The following is a 26298-nucleotide window of genomic DNA, read 5'->3' as shown; positions in this document are numbered from 1 at the left end:
TGTATCTATATATAAAATATATGTATCTATATATATAAAATATATGTATCTATATATAAAATATAGATATATCTATATATAATATATATCTATATATGATATATATATCTATATATAAAAAATATATATATCTATATATAAAAAATATATATCTATATATAAAAAATATATATCTATATATAAAATATATATATCTATATATAAAATATATATATAAAATATATCTATATATAAAATAGCTACATATATAAAATAGCTACATATATAAAATAGCTACATATATAAAATATCTATATCTATATATAAAATATATATATCTATATATAAAAAATATATATCTATATATAAAAAATATATCTATCTATATAAAATATATATAGCTATATATACAAAATATATAGCTCTATATATAGAATATATATAAAATATATATAGCTCTATATAGAATATATAGAGCTATATATAAAATATATATATTCTATATATATAAAATATATACAGATATATATTTCATATATATAAAATATATATAGATATATATTTCATATATATAAAATATATATCTATATATAATATATATAATCTATAATCTATATAATATATATAGAAATATATATATTATATATGATATCTATATTATATATGATATATAATATAGATATATATTATATATAGATATATAGAGAGACATATATCTATATATAGATATATAGATATATATCTATATATAGATATATAGATATATATCTATATATCAATATATATAGAAATATATACAATATAAAAATATAAATATATATATTTCTATATATATAAAATATTATTTTTAGTGATTGCATGCCACTCAGTCATATGAATTCACTACATGTTATTTATCCTGGTCCCTCTGTTGGACAATGAAGATTGTGTCTAAATTTTGAATGTTAGAAATAACACTCTGTTTAAATCTGATCATATGATTTTATTTATTTGTAATAAATCCCCCAAATTAGAATTTTGAGTCCAATACGCACACATTCTTAAAGTTTGGTGCATATTGAAGAACTGCTGTTAATGAACATTCCTACTAGCCAGTGTATGTCTGTTTCTTAAACTCACAACAACACTGAACATCATCGGTATTTTCTTCTGGTTTTGACCAGAAATGCTCACTTGTAAGCATTTAAGAATACAAAATACTTATACTTGTTATGATTAATATTAATTTGCATGTCTAGAGGCCTAATACTGTGCTGGATGTTAGCATCCAAAAAAGGCACACACAGTTACCTGGCTCAAAGATTCTCAGGACAAAGGCAATCTGTAAACACAAAGAATCAGAAATTACCCGGTGTGGGAATACAAATCAAAGAAAGTACACATATGGAAGGTGGGGGAGGGAACAAAAAGTGCATAGATAACATATTGTTTCCAGCGTCCTAGTTTTGAGATCATGACATGTGCAATGACACATCTATTAACAGAATTCCTTTACTGATTCCTAATAAATGTGAGGCGCCATTCTAAGGAATTATGCAATCTCACTGTATCTTTATAACATCCTTCCAGGAGGGGTGTTACTCCGCTCATTTTGACATTCAGGAAACTGAGGCACAGATTTAACTGACTTGTCCAACGTCATGTAAGCATCTGAGCCAAAAAAGATTCATGGGATTTTGTTTATGGTTCCAGTGAGTTTTTGGACTCAGATGATTTTGCAAATTGACTCCAAGCTGTCCTAACAGAGGAGAGAGAGAAACTGCAGGTCAGTGAAGAAGCAGTTATGATGAATTTGGTTTGGAGAAAAGCAACTCCCCTAATCCATGGGTTTAGAAATGGCCCTCTGAGATAGGCCAAAGCTAAGGCTCCTTAATTCCATCCTGGGGGCTTGCTACTCAAGGAAGATAAGTAGAGAATAGCTATTGGCTATTCTTTCCCTCTTTTCACTTCAGACTTCCAGGGGTTCTCATACTTTAGTGTACTTAGGGATATGAGGACCTGTTAAACATGGATTCCCAGAGCAACCTCAAAACATTCTAGTTCAGAGGGTCTGGAGTGAAGCCCTGGAATCTTCATTTCTAACCATCAGGAGAGACTGATGTAGGTGGCCCTTAGATCAAGCCTTGAGACTCATAGCAAGTCGACTGTGCTCACATAATACTGAGATGAACGTGAGATTCCAGCCCGTTCCCTGCCAGAGTAATCAGAAAGCAAGCCCATAGTAGGTGGGAATTCAACCCTTTATATTCATGTGGATTTTCCTGGCTAATAGCTGGGCCATCTTACTTGGGAGTAGCAATGGCTTCCCAAGGGTCCTGTCATCCCCGTGATATTTCAGACAATTGAGAGCTGCCCCCAGCTCCTTGCCCTGACCTGTGTAGAGGGAGGGTTAGTATTTCATGCATCAATAACCAATCTCAAGTGCCCTAAAGGCCTGGGTGAGGGATACAGACTGTGTCAACCTTTCAGTAAACCTTATAGCCATAAACTTACTTATTTCATAAAAATTTCCTAGAAGATGGAATCAGCAAGTGATAATTATTATCACTGTTACTGGGATCATCATCATCATCAACACCATTGTCAAATCTAACACTGATGGACTGGCTCTCTTTGCCCAGGTATTTTGCCAAGGGCTAGTCTTGTATGATCTCTTTTAATCTTTACCATATCACTTTGCGGAAGACTTCATTACAGTTTCATCCCTGTTTTACAGAGCAGGAGATTAAGGCATAGAAAGGGGAAGTAATATGTTCTAGGTCACTCAACTAACGTGTGATGGAGTCAGAATTCCAGCCCGGGCCATCTGACTCCATTTGAGTCATTTCTGTGGTTCTTATTTTACCAGCGGAGAGGGACAGAGGGGTCATGTGACTTGCCCAGGAATGTGAAGTTTGTCACGGATGTCACTGTATCAATCACCAGGGCCCTGCTGACTAGCCGCCTTGGCCTCCTTCTGCAAGCCTGCTGCTTCTAGATGGTATTAAGACAGACTCTGAAAAGGGAGAGTTTCGGTTAATTAATGGCACTGAATAGAAAGCAAGCTGTGATCCTCAGGGAACTCTACACTGTCATATAAGTTCCTGGCATGAGTAATCAGGAGGCTGAGCCTCTCACAGTTCTGCAGTGACACAGGTGTTACATGCCATCCATGGCTCTCAAACCATGTCTTGAGGCCCCAATCGAGTCTGGGGTCTGTTCAGGGATTGAATGCCATGCTGACCACCCAACACTAGTTCTGATGCTCTTTGCCAGTGTGCTGGTGACTTGCCTTGAGGCTGCTAAACTCACTGTAGGCTTCCAGACCCCCTGGAACATCTCCCATCCATTCAGCATGCAAAGGCTGGGTGCAGACCTCCAGATTGCCATGGACAAGGTCAACTCAGAGCTAGTGGACCTTGGAAATTTCAGCTGGGAGTTCACTTACACCAACTCAGCCTGCAGCACCAAGGAGTCTCTTACTATTTTCAACAACCAGGTCCAGACAGAACAGATTTCTGCCCTGTTTGGACCAGCATGCCCAGAAGCAGCTGAGGTAGGGTATATATAGCCTCTGGAAACTAAGTTTCCATTGGAAGGGGTGGCCTTCAAGATGATGGTACAGATTTGAGTAATCTCCTGACAAGGATCACATTATTATAACAATAACCGTGTAGATCTTGAATATCATTTTTGAGATGCAATTAGTCTACGTAATTAGAAGAGTTAACATTCTCTTTAAAGAAAGCCTTTCTTTCTTTCTTTTTTTTTGAGATGGAGTATTGCTCTATTGTCCAGGCTGGAGTGCAGTGGCATGATCTTGGCTCACTGCAGCCTCTGCCTCCCAAGTTTAAGCGATTCTCCCACCTCAGCCTCCCGAGTAGCTGGGATTACAGGAGTGCCCCACCATGCTTGGCTGATTTTTGTATTTTTAATAGAGACAGGGTTTCATCATGTTGTCCAGGCTGCTCTCGAACTCCTGACCTCAGGTGATCCACCGGTCTCGGCCTCCTAAAGTGCTGGGATTACAGGCGTGAGCCACCACATCTGGCCAGAAAGCCTTTCAAATCAATAATTGTTTATTCACCTACCCTCTTCCTCCTCCTGTTGATTGTCTGAACTTGATGCTATTGTGTATAGACTCTTATAGTTCACTCTCATGTTCCTAAGCTACAAAGCTTAGGAAAATTAAGAAGAAACAAATGCATCCAGGCACAGTGGCTCATGCCTGTAATCCCAGCACTTTGGGAGGCCGAGGCAGGCGGATCACAAGGTCAGGAGATTGAGACCATCCTGGCTAACACGGTGAAACCCCATCTCTACTAAAAAAAAATACAGAAAATTAGCCAGGCGTGGTGGCACATGCCTGTAGTCCCAGCTACTCGGGAGGCTAAGGCAGGAGAATGGCATGAACCCGGAAGGAAAGCTTACAGTGAGCCGAGATTGCGCCACTGCACTCCAGCCTGGGCAACAGAGCAAGACTCCGTCTCAAAAAAAAAAAAAAGAAGAAGAAGAAATAAATGCTTGGTTTTAAATAGAAAACTATCAATTGTTTGAGTAGGCTTTTCTTTGGTGTGTACAATAAATTAATCAGTGATAATGCAAGTAAATGAGAAAGAATCAAGTATGGCAGCCTACCTTACCTACAGCAAGAAAATGAGGGAAATGAATGACTTGTATTTGTTTGGTTGTTGGGATGAACTTTGTTGGTGTCCTTGGGTATCATGTCACCTGAAAAGTGTTGATGCAAAAGGTGAACAGGAAGGAGCAGCACAGGTCTTACTCTCAACAATTGCAGAACTATCATTAGCTGGAGCTGCAGAATTAAGTTTACATTTAAATTTGACCCATTCTCTCCTGGAATTCCCCATCTGACACATTTCTATCTGTTCAAGGGCTATCTGTCTAAGAGTTAATATCAAATGTCATGGAGCCTTTCTTTATCCCTTCACCTCCGCCCTCCATATCCCTAATTCCCCAATCAAAAGTAATCGTTTACTTCTCTAAATGCCTATAAATCTATTATGTATACATCTTAAAGAATATATTTAACTTTAAAGCTATTTTTTATATACCTTGGTTCTTGTAATAAACCATGAGCTCCTTCAAGAGCAAGGTCTCCAAAGTTTTTTGTATGTGATAGGCCCCTAATTAAAATGAATGAAAAATGAATAAGGGAGAAATTAAGAAAGAGAGAATGAGTAGCTATGAGTGTGGGCCCTGGAACCATATTACCTGATTTCCAACCCTGCTCCACTATTTGCTAGCTATGTAACTTACATCTCTGTCTTCCTGTTTTATCTTAAAAAGGGGGTAATAATACCTAGAAATGTTGTGAAAGTTGAAATGACATATGTAAGCTCTTAGAGTGCTCGGCACATAGTAAGCGCTCAATTAATGCTCGCTTTCGTTATCTTTGTTCTCTGAGGCCGACGTTGTCATCAACATTACAAAAGCGAAGGCCCAGTATGACCCATAGACTCACAGAATCTGAGATTTATGCAGATGTCTTACACTGGGGTTTGCGTGTACATAAACTCAATTATACAAAGACATCCTTTGGGTTATTTTCAAGGTTATCGGTTTGCTGGCCTCTGAGTGGAACATCCCCATGTTTGACTTTGTTGGACAAACCACAAAACTGTGTGACACCTGTGTGAAACTTGTGCCACCCAAGCAGGACATTGGTGATGCGCTCCAGAAAAGTCTCCAGTACCTGGGCTGGAAACACACTGGGATGTTTGGAGGCTACTCTGGGGCTTCCTCCTGGGATGGAGTGGATGAATTGTGGAGGGTTGTAGAGAATGAACTCAAATCCCATTTTATCATCACTGCTAGCATGAGATACACCAACAATAGTCTAGTCCTTCTTCAAGAGCATCTTTGGAGGATATCATCAATTGCCAGGGGTAAAGAGAAAAGTCTTCTGTTGCTTTTATTTGGAGAGAAAAATGGGACAAGCAGATTTGAAAAAAAAAACCCCAAAAAACTCTTCACTTTTCTATGAGTGTAAACGCAGATGGAAACAAGGTACAAAATTAATAATATACAAAAGCAATTTCCTTTATTGCTTGACATCACTAACAAAAAATTGTGGGTTTTTTTTTTTTGGTCTAAAGTAAAACCCCACATGCTACAGTGTTATGATACACAGAGCAAGTTCTAGAAGCATCTTCCAGGTGGGCTGGGTCCTGGACTTCACTCTTTGTTTACTGCATGGGCTCTGCAGACTGACAGACCTAGGTTGGAATCCAGTCTCTGACATTTTAGCTGTGTCCTCCTTGGGTAAGTACCTTAACTTCTCTGTGTCTCAAGTATCTTTTCTATAAAATGGAGACAACCATCCTACCTATATCACAGACAGGGGAGGATTAAATAAGGTTATGCCTGTAAAGTGCTTAGCACCATGTGTGGACAAGTAGTTGGTCAACATATGACAGCAATTATTTTTGTGGTGATGCCTATAAGGCTCAACTTTCTAGGATGAATTAGTAACTGACTCCTTTCTGTTCCTCAACTAAACTAAACTTTCTCCAGCCTTGAGACTTCAGGGTTTTCTACTCCCTTGGCCTAGGGTGTCACCTGCACCCACTCCACCCAGTGATGCTAATGTGGGACTCTAAGGCACAAATGGCTCTCACTTGTTTTTCTTCCATAGCTACCTCCCTGTGTCCCTGTTGAATCTCTAATAAAGGGCTTGAAAGACCAACATACTGATCCAATGAGGTAATTCTTATGTGGTCTCAGTCACATTCCACCCTACCCAGCACCTTCTTGAGGGTAGCTTCCTCTCATCCTTGCATCCTTGCTGACTGGGTCCAGAGCCCACCTCCTCGGGGAGGCCTTCTCTAACGACTTAATGTGAAGCTGTTTCCCCTCCCCACCCATTAGCATCACAGCATCCGTTTCCAACCTCACTAATTAGAATCTTCAAGGATCTCTTTAATCTGTTCACTTGTATACTGTCTGCTGGCTCATTCACTGCTATGTCTGTGTGCAGCACAGTGTCTGACACATAATTGGAGCTCAGATAAATAGACTATAAATTACTTCATTTAAAAAATAAACTAGCTGGGTGTGGTGGCTCACGCCTGTAATCCCAGCACTTTGGGAGGCTGAGGTGGGCAGATCACTCAATGCCAGGAGTTGGAGACCAGCCTGGTCAACATGGTGAAATGCAGTCCCTACTAAAAACACAAAAATTAGCCAGGTGTGGTGGTACATGCCTGTAATCCCAGCTATCCTGGAGGCTGAGACATGAGAATTGCTTGAACCCAGGAGGTAGAGGTTGCAGTGAGCCGAGATTTTACCACTGTACTCCATGCAGCCTGGTCAATACAGCGAGACTCTGTCTCAAAAATAAATAAATAAAAAATTAACCCCACTACTTCATTTGTATATTCTGAAAATGGTGATGTGATTAAACGGCAGAAAAGTACCATGGCCTACTCCTCCCTCCGGCCAGCCCAACTCAGAAAGTCCAAATGCCCTTGATTCTAGGTCGTCTGTGAACTCCTCTTAACTGAAATGTGGCTGACAAGTCACAAGCCAGGTCTGCTGTTCTGATTTTTGAGCCAAAAAGAAAAAAAAACCTAGAGCACAGAGGTGATCCCAATCTTTTTTCACTTGTACATTGTGGGGAGGCTGCAGCAAAGACTTCAGTGCTATAGCTACTAGTTTGTACACTGCAGGTTTGGTTAAAGAATGTAAAAACTCAGGGACTAGTTTAGGCATTACTGTTTCCTAAGGCATGCCCAAGAAAAGAACAAGTTCATGTCTCATTTACAGTGGCTTTAGGCTAGACTTAGAGTGAACGCATGCGTGAGAAAGCACACATACACAAGCAAGTGCAACTGGCTGACTGATTTTCATTCTTATGGTTATCATCTCAACCTGCAGCTCAGAGGATGCACAAATTATTCTGCTGGCTGCAGAAAACCTGGGACTCAACACTGGAGAATTTGTTTTCATCATTTTGCAGCAGTTGGAGGTGGGTACTGTTGATTACTCAATGGCTCTGGTAGTAAGAGGCAGCAAGTATGGAGCACTCATTGTGACCCAGATGTATTAGCTCACTGAGCACTCACTACAACCCCGTGAGGCAGGCAGTCTCACGTCCTCCTCTTAAAATTAGGACACTAAGACAGAGCTTGAAGAACTTACCCAGAGCTCTTCTCCACAGCTAGTGAAAGGCTGAACCAGGCAGTGAACTAGGTCAGCTGGCTTAAGGGCCTAGCCCGCTGTACTCTGTATCAGACAACAACAGTTGAGGAACTACTGTCATTTCTACCGGGCAGCTGAGACCTTCCCAAGGGACCCTCAGTCACAAGCGGCTCTCACTTCTTTTTCTTCCACAGCTACCTCTCTGTGTCCCTGTTGAAGCTTTAACAAAGGGCTGGAAAGACCAACATACTGATGCAACGAAGCGATTCTTAGGCTGTCTGATTCTTTTGGTAATGAGAATGGCTAAAAATACAATTGCTTACTATGAGGACTGAGGTACACATTTTACACACGATTGCACTTAATATTCTCAATGGCTTTGCAAGGCAGTTACTAAATGCATTACTTATGTGCCTGTACATTTTGTACTTGGTATTTCAAACAGCCTTGGAAGTAGATATTATTGGCATTCCAATGTACAGGTAGAAAAACCAAGGCTTAATTAAGTTACCTTACCTAAGATCTCAGCGCTCCCAAGTGGCATACCTCGTCTTCCAGACTGGGCCTTTCAGACTGAGCTCACCCCACACAACTCTGCCTTCTGGAGGGCTTATGGAGTACTGGGCCTCCCTGTGAGTGCTTAATACATTAACACTTATTGTAGCTCACAACCACCCCATGGGGTATTTTGGGTCCAGAATTGGTGGGTTCTTGGTCTCGCTGACTTCAAGCATGAAGCCGCGAACCCTGGCGGTGTGTCACACCTCTTAAAGATGGTGTGTCCGGAGTTTGTTCCTTCACATGTTCAGATGTGTCTGGAGTTTCTTCCTTTTGGTGGGTTTGTTGTCTCGCTAACTTCAGGAGTGAAGCTGCATACCTTCACAGTGAGTGTCACAGCTCTTAAACGCAGCATGTCTAGAATTGTTTGTTCCTTCAGGTGGGTTTGTGGTCTCTCTGGCCTCAGGAGCAAAGTTACTATACCTTCACAGTGACTGTTACAGCTCTCACAGGTGGTTCATCCAGAATTGTTCATCACTCCCAGTGGGTTCACAGTCTTGGCAACTTCAGGCGTGAAGCTGCAGACCTTCGCACCATGTTACAGCTCATAAACGTGACATGAGACACAGCCACAGCCAGCAGCACCAAGATTTAGCACAAACAGCAAAACAACACACCTTCCAAAAAGAACCCGAACAGGTTGCCACTGTTAGAGCAGGCAGCCTGCTTTTAGTCCCTTATCTGACCCCACCCACAGCCTGCTGATTGGTCCATTTAACAGGGAGCTGATTGGTCCATTTTCACAGGGTGCTGATTGGTGCATTTACACACCTTGAGCTAGACAGAGTGCTGATCGGTGCGTTTACAATCCTTTAGCTAGACATAAAAGTTTTCCAAGTGCCCATGCAACTCAGGAAGCGTGATGTCTTTGCCTACGGGATCCCACCTGCGGAGCTGCCTGCCAGTGCTAAGCCGCGCACCCGCCCTCCTCAACCCTTGGGCGGTCGATGGGCGGCACCCTTTGGGGCCGCTGGGGCCGCGCGGGAGCCCACTGGTAGCGGTGGGGAGGGGAGGCATGGCGGCTGCAGGTCCCGAGCCCTGCCCCGTGGGGAGGCAGTTGAGGCGCGGTGAGAATTCGAGCGCGGCGCGGATGGGCCGGCAGTGCTGTGGGACCTGGTGAACCCTCCGCAGCAGCTGGTCCAGGTGCTGAGCCCCTCACCGCCCGGGGCTGGCAGCGCCGGCCGGAGCTCCGAGTGCAGAGCCCTCCCCCACCCGGAACTCGCGCTGTCCAGCGAGCAGGGCGCGCAGCTCCGGCTCCCGCCCGCAACTCTCTCTCCACACCTCCCTGCAAGCAGAGGGAGCTGGCTCCGGCCTCGGGCAGCCCAGAAAGGGGCTCCCACAGTGCAGCGGCGGGGCTGAAGGGCTCCTCAAGCGCCGCCAGAGTGGACGCGAGGCCGAGGAGGCGCCAAGAGCAAGCGAGGGCTGCTAGCATGTTGTCACCTCTCACTTTTATCATCGTCATTTTACAGAAGAGGAAACTGAGGTTCAGAGAGGTGCCAAAACTTGCCCAAGGCCATCCAACTAGTATGAGGGAGAGCTAGCATTCAAACCCAGGTGGTCTGGGCTCCTTTTCTACCTCTCATAAAGTGCACTGATGCATGGAAATAATGCACGTAGTATCCGCCTCACAGGGCTATTGTGTTTGTGCTTGTAAGCATCTTACGCAACAGGCATCTGCAAAAGCCACTTGCGTTTTCCTATGGACACGGTGCATTATTTTTCTAGCAGTTTTATCTTTCTAAAATAAGCTTTTAAAAAAAATCACAAGAAGCTGAAATAGGACAGAAGAAAATAAAGGGAGATATATAGTAATGTCCCAGATTTTTCCTTCTTTATCATGAAGTCTATCAGATCCACAAAAGCATCTCAGATTTCTTTGGGTGGTAAACTGGAATCCTAAAGGCATGCCAGACTTTCCAGAACACTCTCTTACCTTAGATTTCCATTGTGACCACCTCCCTTTCTCTTCACTTTTCCCCTTATCTCTGCTTTCAGGCAGAGGATGGACCACATTCAGTTTTGGCAGGGAAACTTTTCAACTCCCCTGTTGCTTTCTCCCACACCTTGATGATCCAGTTCCAACTGGTGTGTAATGGCAGAAAGAAGGTAGAGCTGAGAATACGCCAATGTCTATGCAATTGAATTCATGTTGCTTCATGAAAGAATAGCATAAATCTATTTTATGAAAGTATTCCCAGTATAGGTTTAGGTGGAAAAAATCAAGCTGCAGAACATTATGGTATGATATCATCATATATATATATGTGTGAGTGTGATGCCATATATATGTATATATACATACACATATATATAATCAGTGGGTGTATACTATTCATAATAGTAATATAGATTATGATAAAACAATGCCACAAGCGAAAAAATAAAAATTAAAAAAAAGCAAGAATCTATAGTCTCAAGCTTTTTAAGTTTTTGCAATCATTGTTAGTAGGTAAGCTTTCTGCATCTTAGCAGCTGTATGCACCAGGTACATTTTTTCTTTTTGTTTGTGGCTTTCCTTCCATTGCTTATATGCCAGCTAGAGAACGTGGACCTTGTATTGCAGGCCTTCTGGAATCACTGTGTTTCCAGGAATTAGAATGTAGTGGTTCAGATTAAACATTGCGTTACACGCAGTGCCCTTGTCAAGGCATTTCCTACCGAATAACAACATTTATTTCATTACTTTTTAGGACCGTTTTTGGAAGGAAGTACTGACAAATCAGAAAATGATGCACCTCCCAAAGGTGTATGGATCAGTGCTTCTCATTGCCCTCAGCTCCTACAGGAAAGGCTGTGGAGACGAAGGCTTTTGGAAACAAGTCTACCAAACACCGAGGAGGCCGCCCTTCCACAGCACCATCTCCTGGGAGGAGCAGGTCTGATGCCGGGTCTTCCAGCTCAGGCTCCCTCCTCCCCTTTTTTGATCATATTTGTGTCTGGCTTTTGCATTTCTCCCTCTTATTTCTCCTCATCTCTCCCTACTCCCCTTACACACATGCAGGTGCACACACACATGCACTTTCCCATCTTCCACGCCCAAAATAAACAGCGGTTTGATGCTCTCTTGTGAATTTATACCTCAGAGGTTACTGGGTGAAAGGCCTTTGGAGCAGAGGCCTATGCCCCCATCCTACTGCTGCTATTTGCTAACTGTAGGACCTTGTAGTGAATTGCTTAACCTCCCTACACCTCGGTCTCTTCGCCTGTGAAATGGGACTGATAATGGCATCTACCTCCCAGGCTGTGGTGGTGTGTATTTAGTAAAATTGTCTGTGGAAGAAGCAAAGTATATATCTTCTTCTTTTGAGGGAAGGTCTCGCTGTGTCACCCAGGCTAGAGTGCAGTGGTGCAGTCATGCTCACTACATCCTCGACTTCCTGGGCTCAAGCAACCCTTCCACTTCAGCCTCCTAAGTAGCTGGAAATACAGACACATGCCATCATGTCTTGATAATTTAAAAAAAAAATTTTTTTGTAGAGATGTGATTTCCCTATGTTGCCGAGGCAGCTCTTGAACTCCTGGGCTCAAGCAATCCTGACTTGGCCTCCCAAAGTGCTAGAATTACAGGCGTGAGCCACTGTGCCTGGCCCAGAACAGATATTAATGGGTACCCAGACCATGACAATTTCCTTCCCCAGGAGGATGCCAGGACCTAGACCCAGGATAGAGTGGTCAGAGATGTGGAGCTAGGACAGGTCAGGGCCAGCAGATGGGCTGGAAAAGGGAGGAGATGATCAGGAGAGAGAGGGTCCACCTGTGGTAATCCCAGTATGTGTATGATGAGGAGGCACAGTGTCTGGCTTTCACAGAGAATTTTTTGAAGAGAGGCCTTTGTCCAGAGCTGGAGCTACTTCCAGTGTGGGGCCAAGCTGAAGCCCTAAGGTGACCACAGGCCACTGATGACAAGGAGTTTGATTAGAAATGAGGGGGCCAGTTGTGGATCCCAACATGTAAGACAAGATAACCAATTAAAGAATATTTGAGTAACAATCTACTGAGTGTCAGCTTTGTGTCTGGTACTGTTGGGAGAACAGTGCCTGGCACTTAGTAGGCACTTGTATTGTATTTTCCTTAACTGCCCAATAGAAGACATCACGTCCTGAAGACCTACTGAGGGTCAGGGACTGCAATGGATAGTTTACCTATTATGCCTCGTTTAACTATTGTCACATTCAACCCAACAGCGGTTTTATCCCCCCCCCCTTTTTTTTTTGAGATGGAGTCTTGCTGTGTCACCTAGGCTGGAGTGCAGTGGCGCAATCTCGGCTCACAGCAACCTCCGCCTCCCGGGTTCAAGTGATTTTCCTACCTCAGCCTCCTGAGTAGCTGGGATTACAGGCAACTGCCACCACGCCTGGCTAATTTTTGTATTTTTAGTAAAGATGGGGTTTCACTATGTTGGCCAGGCTGATCTCCAACTCCGGACCTCGTGATCTGCCCGCCTTGGCCTCCCAAAGTGCTGGGATTACAGGTGTGAGCCAACGCACTCGACCTATCCCCATTTTATAAACGAGTGAGCTGAGATTCAGAGAGGCTGTAGAACTTACCCTGGGACTCATAGCCAGTAGGGAGCTGAGCTGGTCTAATTCCAGCATGTGCCCTCTTTCCCTGAAACCATGCTCCCTCCCACTTGTGGCCTGAAGAGCATCCCTGAAGGCTCAGAAGATCTAACTGGGAAATGCAGCATTCAGAAGGAAAATGAAGACTGCGACGTCTGGGTTTCATAGCGCAGGCGCAGGCGTGTGCTGGACCTTCTGCTCTCTGGGATGGGGGAAGAAAGTGCTGTGTGCCACTGCCAGGTGGATGGAACAGAGATTCCTCCTAATTTAGTGCTGGACGGTGACCCAAGAGGCCATGAACCTCTTGAGACCCTGCTTTGCTTGTCTTATTGAAGGTGAGCCCTTACTCTGCCTACCTTAACGACACCGTGCTGCTCTATGCTGAGACCGTGAAGCAGGTGGTAAAGGCTGGAGGCGACTTCCAGGACGGGTGGCAGCTGGTCAGCGCTCTGAAGGGTTCCAGTCGGACCACAGTGCAGGGTAGGTGGCTTACTGCTGGAGGGTGTTCTAAACTCAGACCTGCGGCTCCGGTCGGTGGGGGCTTTGAGATCTTCGGCATGTAATTAAAGGCCTCTTTCAGGGCCTGCCTCGCACTGAACTCCAGAATTCATCTTTCTTGTGGGGATTCCAGTCTTCCTTCTGTAAGCATAGTTGAGGTTAAGACCTCCCAGCTCCCACAGTTCACTCATCCTTCTGGCCAGAGCCTGCCCAGACCAGGAGAGGAGGCTGCTGGGCACCTTTTCCCCTTTCCCCTGGGAATTCTCCCCCGAAGTTCCATTGAAACTGAGTCCATCAAGAATAAAATTCAGAAATGTGAGACCCATTTCCCGGGGTCACTTCCCATCTGCAGCCTCTGTGATGGGGGCCCTGGCACCACAGACTTCTAAAGATGGGCTGTAGTCTCATTCTTGCTTTCCTGGTGGGGATGAGTATAGGTTGGGGAGTGAACTGCTTTCAAATCACACTCAGCTGACCAACTGCTTTGATCTTTCTTGTTCTAGATTTCTCACTTGTAAGATAGGGATAACACCTGCTACCACATGCAGAAATAATAACTGGCATTTAGGGAGGGCTTACCTTACACTAGGCCAAGTGCTAAGAGCTTCTGAGTATTACCTAATTGAATCCTCACACAGCCCATGAGGCAGGTACTATTTCTATCTGTATTATTCAGGTGAGTAAACCGAGGTTACAGAGGTTATGTACCTTGTCTAAGGTTACAAAGTTATTAGATGGTGGAGCCAGGATTCAAAATCAAGCCTGCCTTCTCTGGGGCTCATGTTTTTTGCTATCCTGTAACATAGGAGTAATGAGAATATGACATGCACCTGGCATATAGCATGTGCTCATTAAATAGTAGGTTCTTTTTTTTTTCTTTCAAGACAGAGTCTTGCTCTGTCACCCAAGTTGGTCTTATACTCCTGGGCTCAAGGGATCCTCCCACCTCGGTGTCTCAAAGTGCTGGGATCATAGGTGTGAGCCACTGTGCCTAGCCAAATGGTCACTATTTTTATCCTTGCTTTGGCTTATCACTCAATAAATTATTACCTAAAATTTGTCTGAAAATTTAAAGACAGCAGCCAAGGCCTGCTCTTTGGAGTTTTCATAGAAGCAGGTCACGTTTACCCTATTAATGCCTTTTGCAAGTGGAAATATTCACCAACTTCTCTCTCTTCTTTCCTTTCAGACCGTAAAGCATTTGCTTAAAAAAGGGAGAAGTCGCAAGGGGGGATCCTTCTTTCTGCCCTCAGTGTAATCCCCTCTGCCAGATCAATTAATTCCTCTTTCCTGTGGTTTTAGAAATTCTTCAGGCTGGAATGAGGGGAGGTTGTGAAGAGCAGTGAGGCCCTTTAAGAGCCTGAGTCATCCCACTTTGGTTCTGGGGCCCGTGGACCCCTTGCAGGGACTCATGACCAAAGGGCCCTCCTCACCCCTTCCAAACTGCCTTCTGTTCCCTTGTGGGCTACAGGACTGGCCTTGGCAGAACTGGAGTATTTGTCTCTGCTTCCTGTGTTCATTTTTGCCACATAGTGGCAACCACTCCATTGGCCAGTGCCAAAGGGCTTTTGCACCATTCCAGAAGGAAGGCCTCTTCTAGGAGGTCGAGTTAGGGAGCAGAATCCCCCAACCCCACTGGCTTTGGCTCAGTGAACACAATGCACACTGAAAGCAGTGGCCCTGGTTGTCGCAGGAGCTTTGGCCTTTCCCGTGCAAACCTTGGGCTCAATACCCACATTCAGGATGCCCACAGATGTGTATGCAGAAAGGCAGTGTGGCAAGCCGGAAAGAACATGGCACTTGGGGCCTGATAGGCCTGGGCTTGTGTACCAGCTGCGCCTCCTCCTGGCCCTGGCAGGAAGACCCGAGGGGTTCATGCCTCCAAGCTTTGCTTGTTGGGAGCAGATGATGGTGCCCCTTCTGAAGGGTTAATTAGGATTAGACATGGGAAGTCAACACCACCTGCAGTGCCCAGCACTTATTAGGTGCTTTATCAGTGGTAATTTTGTGTCCTGTCCCCTGTGGGACAAAATCAGCAATAAGTCCTTTGTCAGAGCCTATGTTACTAGTTTGGGGTGTGAAGGAGCTGTGCTTCAAGTGAAGCTGTGCTTCCAAGATGCGTTCCTTCAGGAGTGGAGTTAATCACATCCTAAGAAATAGCAAACAGCACAGCAGGCCCTGTAAAGCCTCTGCACCAAGCCTCTGCAAAGGGCCTGCAAGGCCTCTGTACCCAGACCAGGAGGGAAGGGGCCGCCAGGAGAACAGAGATTGCAAACTTGTGCCGCAGGGCCTGGCAGCATGGAGGCGTGGGTTGGGTGGGATCGGGGGAGGAAGATGGTAGGAACTGGAGGAAGCAGCTGTCCCTCGGCCCCAGACAACTGCTGACATGTCACATCTGATTGTTCAAGGGAAGCATAAATCTGAGGTGTTAAGTGAAATTAACTGGAAACAAACTTTTTTCTTTTTTAAGTGCTGGATGAGCTTCCCCAGTGTGGGCCTGAAAAAATACATCTGCCTGCCCAGTGTGGCCCTTTAGCCCTAACAGGATGCCATCTCTGAACTATCTTCTTCCCTTTGCTGGTCCCCATTGACCCTGTCTCAGATTCACTGAAATGGCAGAAACCCTATGTCTGGTTTTTAATGACTGTTGGGGAAGGGGGTTCTGTTGATTTGAGTTGGGGCAGGCTGGCATTTTGAGCCACATGTTGCTCTCCCTCTCCTGACCTTGTGCAATCTCCTGTCTTTCTAGGAATCACCGGCCCTGTGTTTGTGGATGCCCAGGGAGAAAGGCACATGGATTACTCTTTCTATGCCCTACAGAAGTCTGAAAATGGGCCCCTTTTTCTTCCTTTTCTTCATTATGACAGTTATCAGAAAGTAATCAGGTACTGGCAGGACATTTCTGCAAGTGTAGATTGCGCTACAGAAAGAGACATAGGAAGAGGAGGGCCCTGGGAAGGCCAGTTTGGATCCAGTCCCCCCATGTAGAACCCACCAAGTAGCCTGGTGCTCTTAGAACTCATGAAGATAGACTTTGGGCCTTTAAGGTGATTTTATTCCCTTGACTGAGGATATAGCTTGACCGTTTCAGATTTCAGTGTAGAACAGAGTACCCACTAACTGCACCTCCACCAGGGCCCTGTTCTCCTCTGGTGTTCCAACCAGTGTTCCCATTGGCCATGGTCTAGGGGAGAGGCCCTGGGCCCAGAGAGGGTGGTGGAGCACAGCGTCCCCGAAGGGATGGGTTTGCAGTCCCTGAAATGGCTCACCTAGACAGCCTGACTCCCAGACACATTTGGACACCAGCAACCAGAACACCATCCTGGGTTCCCAGAACCCAGGAATCCCTGGGGGAAAAAAAAGAACGACAACTTTGTTTTTGTTCTTTCAGCTACAAATCAATGAGAAAACTAAAAGGAAACCTACAATGTAATTCAATTTCCACTCACCCCCACTGCCACTAGTTCCAATCCAGATTCAACTTGAGGCTTTTAAAATTTTTAGACAGTCTTGCTCTGTTGCCCAGGCTGGAGTACAGTGGCACAATCTGGGCTCACTGCAACCACTGCCTCCCAAGTTCAAGCGATTCTCTTGCCTCAGCCTCCCGAGTAGCTGGTATTACAGGTGCGTGCCACTGCACCCAGCTAATTTTTGTATTTTTAGTAGAGACGGGGTTTCACCATGTTGGCCAGGCTGGTCTTGAACTCCTCACCTCAGGTGATCCACCCACCTCAGCCTCCCAAAGTGCTGGGATTACAGGCATGAGCCACCACATCCAGCCAACTTGAAGCTTTTTTCTCCCCTTCTCTTATGGAATTTTAATGGACCAAAATGGGCCAGAAAACAAAGTAACCATGGCAAACTAGGTCTTTAGTATTGTCGGAACAGGCACACTCCACGTAGGAGGAGATGTTTTGTTCTGTGAAATGTCAAGCTGCTATATAACAAGATTTGTCTATGTCAAACACAGGTGAAAGTCCCAGCAACATTGACTTGTCATGTCATCTTTTAAACCAAAAGAGACATGGTTTAAGTCAAAAGATTGAAGAAGCTATTTCAACAGCAAAAAGATACTGCCTTCCTTGAATGAGATTACCTGAAGGCTGGATTTGAAGAGCCTAGGAGAGTTGGGCAAACTGGACAGAAGTTTGAATTGAGAGACCAAGGCCTGAGTTTTGCGAATAACATGCATTTTTCCGTTGTCTCTGCTGTACATGAGGTAGAGTCAGATAGAATAAACTGAGCTGACACTGACCTTTATTTTTTTTTTTAAAGACCCACAAGGAATTTCTCCAATATGACCTGGCCCCATGGCTCCCTTCCTGAAGACAGACCTGGCTGTGGATTTTATAATGAGTTCTGTGAAACTGAGCCTGCTTTTACGAGTAAGTATGGCTGTTTGGAGAAGGTAGCAGGGAAAGACTCTCTGTAGTAGGGTGTCTGTGTGGCAGGCAGCACTATTGACATTTTGGGCCAGATAAATTTTGTGTATGGGGAGGCTGGCATTTCAAGTCACGTATCCCTGTATATTATAAGATATTTAGCAGCATCCCTGGCCTCTACCCACAGATGCCTGTAGCAGCCCTCTAGTTGGAACAACGAGAAATGTCTCCAGACATGGCCAAATATCCCCTAGAAGGCAACATTACCTTCTTCCCCTGTGGAGAACCACTGCTCTAAGGGAAACTGGCTCCTGAGATTTGAGTCTCAGGAACTTCACCTCTAGGGAGGTTGAAAGAGTCTGGGCAGGGGAGTGTGCCCCAGTGGTTAGGAGCTCAGCCCTGGAATTAGATGGATCATGCCTGGAGAACCACCCTAAGGAGAACACACAGTAAATGTTTTGTAAACACTGCTGGTGGAGTTAGAAGTCATCATTATTATTTCTCTGCAGTGGAACTTTCTATACAAAGGGGGAGGTGAATGCAGTTCCAGTGGGAACTAGGGTGGCAGTCAGGGAAGATTTCCTGGAAGAGACAAGTCAGAGTAGACTTTGTGTGTCCTACCCCAGACCTTCCGGAGGACAGCCTTTGAGGAGCCTGCTTGGCTGGGCCCAGCTGGGCAGGGATGTACTTGCTACTGCTCTTGGGCAAGGCCTGGGTAATATGCCTCTACCCTCTAGGCGTGACTGCTGTGCTTCTCACAATGATGATCCTCATTCCTGTCTTGGGAGCTGCCATCATAGGTCTGATTTTAAGGATGCAGAGGCAAAACAAAGACATCTGGTGGCAAATCAACTTTGATGATATCACCATTCTTCCCCAGAACAAGGTGAGGCCATATGTGACCCAGACCGTCCCCTTTCCTGGTCACTGCTGGAGATGTGTGGAAGGGACCTCATCTAGGAGCTTATAAGAGCAAGAGGCTAATTTATTAAGTGAGCACTTCATGAAGAGTCTGCAGGCCTGAGTTCTGGTTCTAGGCCTCCCACTTGCTTGCTGAATCTAAGAATGTCATTTTACCTCCCCAAGACTCAGTTTCTAAATACTTACAAATGATTGACAGTCTCTAAAGTTCCCTTTACTCTGTTACTCTGTGGGTGAGAACTGTAGATGCTGTTCAGATATTAAAGCTGTCTCCTGGGGAGGATTTAGTTATTTTATTTTTTGTTTTGTAATTTTTTTGAGATGGAATTTCACTCTTGTTGCCCAGGCTGGAGTGCAGTGGCACGATCTCAGCTCACTGCAATCTCTGCCTCCCGAGTTCAAGCGATTCTTCTGCCTCAGCCTCCTGAGTAGCTGGTATTACAGGTGCCTGCCACCATGTCCAGCTAAGTCTTTGTTTTTTTTTTTAGTAGAGATGGGGTTTCACCATATTGGTCAGGCTGGTCTCGAACTCCTGACATCAGGTGATCCACCCACCTCAGCCTCCCAAAGTGCTGGGATTACAGGCATGAGCCATCGCTCCTGGCCGGATTTAGTTATTTTCAAAACCACATTAACTCCTTTAATCAATTGATGACTAATACAATAATGTTCATTTGCTTGACAAGGACTTGACCATTAACTACAGGCCAAGCATCATACAAGGTATGGGGATATCCCACAAATGAGATGCCTCCAGAGGGAGGCAAGTGTCAGAGAGGTGTTTCCACGGTGAGATGGAAGCCTTGCAGATGGAGAGACTGAAGGTCTCAGCATCTGGAAGGTTTTGGAGAGGAGGTGACATTTGAAAAGAGTGAGTTTGCAAGTGGTGAAAAAGAGTGAAGTCACACAGGATATAACGAGATGTGGGATGGTCAGGGCTGGGAAGCTTGGCTGGTACCAAGTCAGGGAGGCTTCAACATGCTAAGAGCAGGTGACTGCGATTCATTAGTAACTCATCTCCAAACGTCCCCGGGGATTCAGAGACTTATTCTTCCCTTTTCCACCAAAGCAGCTCTGCTTCGATCTACTTCATTTGTACATTAGGGTTTCAGATAAGGTTCTCCTTGAAAACAAGATTCCTATGCTTTGAAGGTGTTTTCTAGGTGTTGGGAAGCACTGAGGGTGTTAAACAGAGACAACCTGGTTAGATGTTCTTTAAGAAAATGGCTCTCACCCCAGGCCACACATCTAATTAAGTGTCACAGCCAGAATTTGAGTCTGGGCAGTCTGACCTCAGAGCCTCCCTCTTAACCTACACCTCCATGGTGGTACAGATGCCATAGAGGGCATGGATGATGGGATGGTGCTGTCCTAAAGTGATGCATGTAGCAGGTCAGAAAGATCAGGGTTCAAATCCTGACTCTTTTATTATTAACTGTCTGACCTTGGCACTCAGCTTTCTCATCTATAAAATGCATTCCGTTTTGTACTTGGCCTTGCTACTGAGAGTGACCAAATCACTTCCTCTTTTACAGCCATCCCAGAGAGGCACACCTGTGTCAAAAGGCATCAACAGTAACTCATCTAGCGTGATGATTTCTGCGCACCTCAGCTCTTTTGTCAAGAGCCAGCAGGGGGAAGAGCTCTTCTATGCCCCAGTAGGGCTTTATCAGGTATTTCTGAGGCCAGATGGCTGCCCATAGATCTTAGTGTATCTCTGTTCTGTTCTGTGCATCGTTTCTGCCCGGCAGGGCATTCTGAATAGAAGAACATTCTCCAAGCAAAAGCCAAGGTGGTCTTGTGACTCCATACTAGTGCTTCCCAAACCTTAATGTGCAGACGGATCACCTAGGACTCTTATTAAAATGCAGATTCTGGGTCAGTAGGTCTGGTGTGGCGCCTGAGATTCTGCATTTTAAAGAATCTGCTGGCCGGGCCTGGTGGCTCATGCCTGTAATCGCAGAACTTTGGGAGGCCAAGGTGGGCGAATCACGAGGTCAGGAGATAGAGACCATCCTAGCTAACATGGTGAAACCCTGTCTTTACTAAAAATACAAAAAATTAGCCAAGCTTGGTGGTGGGCGCCTGTAGTCCCAGCTACTCGGGAGGCTGAGGCAGGAGAATGGTGTGAACCCGGGAGGCGGAGCTTGCAGTGAGCTGAGATCACGCCACTACACTCCAGCCTGGGCGACAGAGCGAGACTCCATATCAAAAAAAAAAAAAAAAAAAAAATCTTCTAGGTGATTCCCAAGCTGGCTTCTAGATTAGACTTAGCTTTGTCCAAAATAACCTTCTGTGATGATGGAAATGTCGCAGATCTGCACTGTCCAATGTGGTGGCCACTAGCCTCCTGTGACTACTGAACATTAGTGTGCCTGGGCAACTGAATTTTAAATTTTATTTAATTTTAATTAATTTAAACTTAAATAGCCGTATGTGACTGGTGGCTCCCTTAAAGGACAGTGCAGTCCTAGAGTGTGGATTATTTCATCCTTGCTACTTTGGCATGGATGAATCAGTCGTGGAGCCTGGTGCTTCTGCGGTGTAGACAGTGACTGCTGCTGCAGCTTAGAACATAATTTCCGCTTGTCCTTTCTCACCTTCCCTGCCATACCCAGACCATGATCGCTGTCTGCACTTAGCAATCCTTCCAAAATTCAAGTCCCCTTGGGGTAAGAGTATGTACGAAATTGTATTTATTCTTTAAAATGGGGGTCCCAGAGAGTAAGGACAGAAATCTCTGAGCAAGGGAAGAATTGTTCATTGCTCTAAATTGGGGTTAGAAAAGACTAGAGCCAAATTATCCCCTATGCAATGAAACTTGATTTTTTAAACATATGCTTACTTGAGTTCTCAAACTACAAAAACCTCCTGGGATATTACCAAATACCTTAGGGACCACCATCCGTACAAAACTCTATGTGGTCGTCACCCAGCCACATAAAGAAGGAAGTAGCAACACATAGCATATTGCTGTTTGATTGATCTTCCAAAAATATGTCTCCTCTCCTCTCTGTGAAACACCATCACTGGATTCCCCACCTCTGTTGCCTGTGTGATAGTGCCAAAACTCTTTAATAAGGGACTTAAGCCTCTTGACTCCCTAGTCCCTATCTATTTTTCTAATCTTTTTTTCCCCCGGCTTCAAATTCTGTGCTTATCCAATTGGTCTTGCCTATTTTGCCACGTATGTTTCACCTTCTGACAGTGCCACTCCCCTTCCACCCAACCCATGTGGAATCTTCTTATCCTTCAAGGTTCAGCTTAAGCATCACCCCTTCTAAGAATCCTTTTCTTCATCCCACAGGCATTCCTTCCTCTGTGGCCCTCCCATCATAGTCCTGAGTCCTTTGCCATTGCCCTCATACGAAACGTGAAAGATCTTGGGTTGATATTTACCTTCTCTTGTGGCTTACCTTCTCTTGGGTCCAGATTCTATGCCTTCTTCTATCCAGCTCTTACCACATTATGATATGTTTTTATGGTGTCTGATTAAGTGACTCTCTAAAAGCAGACTCCATAGGCAATACAAATAAAATATGCCATTTACTGAAAATTTGATATATGCCAGGTCTTGAGTTACCAGTGGTATTTTAACTGATTTAATGCTCAGAAAACCTTATGAGATTGGTGTTTTTTTAAAAAAAAAACAACTTATTTTAGGTTTGGTGTTATTTTTAATCCCATTTTACAGATGAGAATAAAGGCTTGGAGAAGTTAAGAACAACTCAAGGTTGTTAAGGCAGTAAGTGGTAGCACTGGGCTTAGAATCAGGCAACTGACTCCAAACCTACACTCATCACTGTAACTTACTATTTCCTCTGAATGATAATGGGATATTATTATATAATAGAAAGTGTATAGTCTTGGAGTCAGACTTTCAAGTTCTCGCTGTACTACCTACAAATATGCAACTTGGGCAAGTTACGTAACCTCAACAATCCATCTGGAAATGGGCCAATCATACCTACCTCGCAGGGCCGTGATGCCAGTTAAGCAGCTAGCTTAGTGCCTGGCCACGCACAGGGCCACCGAAGGGGTTGATTTGGGCAGTGAGGAGTTTGATGATTGGCTTCTAGGTGCATTTCTTTCCAGTCTTCTTGCTCCCCTCCCTAGCCCTAAGTGGAGCTTTTTCTGATTCATTCTGAGTTAAGAACATTCCACTTTTTCTTTGATTCCAGGGAAACCATGTGGCCATCTGCTACGTTGGTGACCAAGCAGAAGCCTGGGTTAGGAAGCCGACTGTGCTACAGGAAATACAGCTGGTGAGGCCCCCTGCCCAGGGTCAGTGGAGAGACAAAGCAGTGAGCTCCTCTGCCAGCTCCCTGGTCCCAAAGGAGCGGGGATGGGAGGCTGCTTCCCTTAACGAGACCCATCTCTCCCTCCCCTCCACAGCCCAGGCTTTGAATCTCAGACCCCTACCCTCTCCCAGGCACCTGAAGCCTGGGATCACTCCGACCTCTGTTTTTTCCCCATCATTCTTCCTGGCCTTGATTCTGGCCCTTCATCCTTTGTGTCTGTGATGGCTGCTTGCCTACCCACCAGCCTTGAACCTGGTACTTGGAAGGAGTCAGTTTCATGGGCCTGACTTCCTGCTCCTTCTCTGTGATCTGTTGCAGGCCCCACACTGGCATTGACAGCCATAAGCATGGAAGCAGGGCTGAGTCCATTTACTATGATGTGGTTGAGTTAATCCCCATGGCTGAGGTTAGACTTTGATCATTCCTCTGATTTATTTGCTGGAGACAGACTTCCTGGGTTTACCTCCCAACTCTGCCACTTATAGGTGTTACTTTACCTTACTTTTCAGTGGCATTTCCCTCATTTGTAAAATGGGATCTGTAACAGTTCTTATCTAACAAGGTCTTTATAAGAATTGACCGAAAATATGCAAAGCACATAGCATGGTCCTGGACATAGAGACACACTCTATACATGAGCTATTGTAACCATGATTATTTCCAGATGGGTGAATTAAGGCACAAGAACATTGTTCCCTTCTTTGGTATTTGCACCGAACCACCTAACATCTGCATTGTCACCCAGTATTGCAAAAAAAGGAAGTCTTAAGGTAAGCAAAATAGTAAAATGCTCCTTAGGTTTGATTAGTGATAGATAATAAAGAAGTTTCTCAGTTCCCTCTGCTATTCATCCAAGGTCAGTTCCTCTTTGTTCTAATTGCAAGACCTGAATTATCTTGTCAGGCTACCTTCTGGGAATCAAATTAGCCAAATGTCTGCTTCTTTTGTTCTGGGGGAAAACTGAGCTTGGTTTCTTCTCTTAGGATGTTATGGCTACTCTTGAACTGTGTTCCTGGACCCATCCTATTATGGTATGTGACAACAGCTTTCTGTCAGGAACAAGGAAGTGTTTGCAAAACTTGAGACTGCATGCATTCTCAATATTGAGTCAGGTTATGGTATCTCCTGGGAAGATTTCCAGTTATTAGGTTTAATGTTTTCTGCCCCACATTGCGTTAGTTCTGGCCAAAAATATAAGCTATATTAGAGTCAAATCTGTTCAGTCGTTAAAGCTCACTGTGCTTCAGGTTGAGTCAGTAGGAATCTTTTGAATAACTGTGTTTTTCAGGATGTTTTGAGAAACTCGGATCATGAAATGGATTGGATATTCAAACTCTCATTTGCATATGACATAGTCAATGTAAGTATAACACAAACTTTCCAAAGAATGAATATGATAGTGTTTTTGAGTTGCTCTGTCTTGAATTAAACTGTAATTTTTCTTGAAAATGTTGGACCTCTTCAGATCTCCTCTTCAGAGTGATTCCAGCTCTAAAATCTATCACTTCTATCTGATTTTTTCTTTTCTTCTTCCCTGATGGCAGATAAATATATAGAGAGGAAAGTATTTTATGCTAAAGTTAGAATGGATGCTAAGTTTACCCAATCAGAAAAGAGCAGAGTATTTACATTGTAGGGTAGAACTTTCTATCTCAAAGAGTATCTCATCACTAGATTGTAAATTGGACTGGGAGAGGTGATTCCTGATATTCTTCCCTGCTCTTCAACCCCTGATTTCTTTCCCTAGGAAATGGGGGTGCCACATTAACCACAAAGCTGCTGACCTAAGAGTTGGGCCAGAGATGCTGATCTGAGGAGGTAGAATCTTTGCTTTGGCACAGTGGACTATGGTGGCTGCGAAGAAGGGAATAATAGTAACACTAAAATATATAGAGTGCCTACTTTGGGCCAGGCACTTTCCAGTACTTTGTATATATTAATTTATTGTATTCTCACAAAAATATAAGGTAGATCTATTGTTACTTTTATTTTACAGATTAAAAAAACACAAAGCACAGAAAGTTCCTATGACCTTCCTGAAGTCTCATAGCTATGAAATAGTGGAGTTAGGATTCAAACCCAGGCATTTTCAAGTCCTATACCCTTAACCACCATACCATACTGCCTCTCAGTAGGAAGCACTAGAGCTTGCTTTTGTGTTTTACCACAGGGAGAAATCAGTCTCACAACTAGAAGCCAATTAGGGGCTGGGGAGGGGTAATTCAGAGGGAGTTGGAGAGAGACCAATTCCTGCCTGTTGCCAGGAAGGCAGTGGAAATGCTGAGAAGTGGCAGCTGGATCCAAAGCCCAAGGTGACACTGTCTTGAAGGGCCATGCCCTAGGTATGCAGCTGGTGATAAGGGATGGAGAGGGCAGGAGAGGGAGGAGATTCACCATGGGGTGAGCCATGTCAGTATGGACCAGCATCCTGAGGCTGCTCTCTCCCACCTGCGCTAAATCCAGCTGTTCTTTCTTAAGCTTGCTGCCTATACTTTTACCACCAGAAGGGACAAAGCCAGTGACCTGGGAGTCAGTCCAGTGAGGAAACCTCTTAGTCATGGGCAGCACGGTGAAGGATAGTGGTCCACTGCTAGTCAGTAGTCCAACCATCAATCAACCAACAGACTCCTGTGGGGAAGACTCACTTGGGTGTTGAGAGGGCAAAAAGGATGAAACACAAGCTGTGTCCTCCTGGATTAATGGGCCACTGACTTATTAAGTGATTTTGCCAGGCCACTTCCCCACTCTAGACCTTGACCTCCGCATAGGTAGAACGAATGACGCTGGCCCAATTGAAGTCTAAGGGCTTTCCTTCAACAAGGATTTTATTGCTTTTTGTTTCTAGGGAGCTGAGTCCTATATCTCTGTGAGACTTTGATTTCCTAGGCTTTAGCAGGAAGCCAGCAGATTGTTATAAAGCAAGGTCGATAAACGGAAGCGTCTCTGTGATTGGGTCTT

At 44.5% G+C, this 26298-nt stretch overlaps 1 protein-coding gene across 1 annotated transcript in view; it reads left to right on the top strand.

Moving 5' to 3' along the window:
* The first annotated feature begins 3130 nt into the window (after positions 1–3130).
* Positions 3131–26298, top strand: part of LOC129045081 (guanylate cyclase 2G-like) — a 45586-nt gene continuing 22418 nt past the window's right edge. Inside the window, 13 exon segments of the mRNA XM_054503334.1 lie at positions 3131–3514; positions 5534–5865; positions 7837–7948; positions 11370–11555; positions 13574–13718; positions 16486–16621; positions 18012–18121; positions 18856–19004; positions 20575–20712; positions 23221–23304; positions 24005–24091; positions 24093–24110; positions 24629–24700. Coding sequence (XP_054359309.1) covers positions 3131–3514; positions 5534–5865; positions 7837–7948; positions 11370–11555; positions 13574–13718; positions 16486–16621; positions 18012–18121; positions 18856–19004; positions 20575–20712; positions 23221–23304; positions 24005–24091; positions 24093–24110; positions 24629–24700 — 1953 coding nt within the window.

Source organism: Pongo pygmaeus, chromosome 8 (genome assembly GCF_028885625.2).
Source record: "Pongo pygmaeus isolate AG05252 chromosome 8, NHGRI_mPonPyg2-v2.0_pri, whole genome shotgun sequence".
In the NCBI taxonomy this organism is placed as follows: Eukaryota; Metazoa; Chordata; class Mammalia; order Primates; family Hominidae; genus Pongo; species Pongo pygmaeus.
The sequence above is the reverse complement of the archived record's forward strand: the minus strand, read 5'-3'. Positions and strand labels throughout refer to the sequence as shown.